Genomic DNA, 2,171 nt, shown 5'->3' on the forward strand with positions numbered 1-2,171 from the left:
TTGTGTGTTTGTCTGGGTCTGTTTCTGTGTGTCTGGTTTGTGAGCTGCAGACATCGTTCTTGCTGTTGTGTTGTTGTTGTGTCTCCCTCCTTCCCGTAGTTCCTCTCTTTGTTTTGGAAGGAAACATTTGATCGCAACAAAGGACTGTGGAAAAGGGGCAAAGTGCCTTCTTTGGTGTGTGTAGTGTACTTTTCTGTATGTTGTCATCTGGACCAAATTTGATCACAAAAAAGTGCTGCTTTTCTGAGTTTTATCAAATTATAAAGTGATTAAAAACTTTGGAGTTTTTGTTCATTATTTTCTGACATTTTATAGATTAGATAAGTAATCAATTAATCAAATATGTTGAAATTGTTGACAGATCATTTGAAAATAATACGTGTTCTGCTCAATCTAACCTGAATATTGTACCTAACAAAGTCAACATGTGAGCAGTAGATCAATACAAAAATATCAATTGAAACCAGGTCAACAGAGAAGTAACATCAATCACATCAAAACACAATCCAAATATTAGATCCTGACTGATATATTGGTGAGATATTATCGACTAATATTGAACTATAACAAATATATATAAAAAAAACAAAAATGTCTTGCAGGTTACATTTGTATGCCTTTCTCATCCCTTATTTTTCTTCTTATTAAATTCTTTAATTCAAGTTTAAAATAATTCCATTTAATTTCTATTTAAAGTTATTATTATTCCACGTTCCCCCTTCTATTTATGTGTTTATTTACTTTACTATTACCATCATCTTTGGCATTTTACTGTGTTGTTTAACTATCCTTGTTACAATTCTTAAATTAACAAAAGTGAGAAATTGGTGCCAAAACATTTGTTCATGTCAAAAGTTTGAGTGAACAAGACAATATCACATAATAATAATTGTAATAATAATAATAATAACAATAATAGTATCAGAATGTATTTATATTTGCTCACAAATATTGATATCTACTTCAGAAATGTAGCTCAGAATATATCAGTCGAGCTCTACTAAATACTGTCTTAAAGCTAGAGTCCTAGAGTTTTAGGGTGCATATGAACTCTGAGTGTTTCCAATCAGATATAAATGTAGGGCTGGGTACAGAATTCCATACTCTGTAGGCTCTGACCGCATTGCCTCTAAAGTATCGATAATCAAAAATTGCCATTGTCATTCATTACCCGATTTCAATACCTAAGGTGTGATAAAGTAAACCTCATCAGAGTCAGTGAGCCAATAAGCATGCAGCATGCTTCTACCGAGACCTAATGATGTTTGTGATTGGCTGTCTAACGTTACACATCGTAGAGACACACAGGAAAAACTCAACGTTACGCACGGAGAAGGGGCTCATGTAGTAGGAGCTGAAAAATAAACATAAAGATTTGAAACATAATGTGTAATGTATTCATTTCTTTTTGTTTTAGAAAATTGGTGTTAATAAAAGTATCGTATAAGAACGGTTATCAAAGTCACAGTATTGGTATCAGAACAGGTATCGAACATTTTTGAACAATACCCAACCCTACACATACCGTTGCATTTATCGTCATGACAATATTACACTTCTGAATATTAAGAATCCAGAGCTTTTTACAGTAATGCTTTCTACATAACGCTCAGTAACGCACCTGTCTCCATACAGCAATGGTTTGGTCAGACATTGTGTGCAGGCCTCGTGGAACCACTGACCACAGCTTCCACACTGCAACATCTTCAGGTTCCACCTGCAGTCCAACAACACAAAAACATCAAGAGACTTTACACACATGAATGAATGGATGTGTCTAACGTCTGTCACCAGACACACTTGTATTTGTGCATAAATAATTGAGAGAAGACTGAAGAGTGATGACTGGAGCAGACAGTTCTCATTTTCTGAGCTGAAATGTGTCTTCAGGTGTAAAGTCCCACCGGATCCTACTACGCATAAACATATTGCAGTTGGGAGTTTGTTTTATACTTATTTATGTGCCAGTTGGGTGGGGCTTAACAAATAACACAAACAAGAGTGCAACATAGGCAAAGGAGCAAAACACAATGAAAGGAACGCAAATACATTGGAAATTACGGAGCCTCGGAAAACAAAGAAAAAAAAAAGTGTAATGGGGACAAACACTAAACTCGAGATCTCGACTTTTATAGAGGAAAAGAAGAAGAAGAAGAAGAAGAAGAAGAAGA

General features: G+C 35.0%; 1 protein-coding gene across 2 annotated transcripts in view; it reads right to left on the minus strand.

Annotated features, from left to right (window-relative positions):
• phf1 (PHD finger protein 1) overlaps positions 1 to 2,171 on the minus strand; it is a 23,995-nt gene that overhangs the window by 14,133 nt on the left and 7,691 nt on the right. For both annotated transcript variants that reach the window (XM_032518110.1, XM_032518109.1), the window contains exon 7: positions 1,622 to 1,717. In XM_032518110.1, coding sequence (XP_032374001.1) covers positions 1,622 to 1,717 — 96 coding nt within the window. The remainder of the gene's footprint in view (positions 1 to 1,621; positions 1,718 to 2,171) is intronic.

Source organism: Etheostoma spectabile, chromosome 6 (genome assembly GCF_008692095.1).
Source record: "Etheostoma spectabile isolate EspeVRDwgs_2016 chromosome 6, UIUC_Espe_1.0, whole genome shotgun sequence".
Lineage (NCBI taxonomy): Eukaryota > Metazoa > Chordata > Actinopteri > Perciformes > Percidae > Etheostoma > Etheostoma spectabile.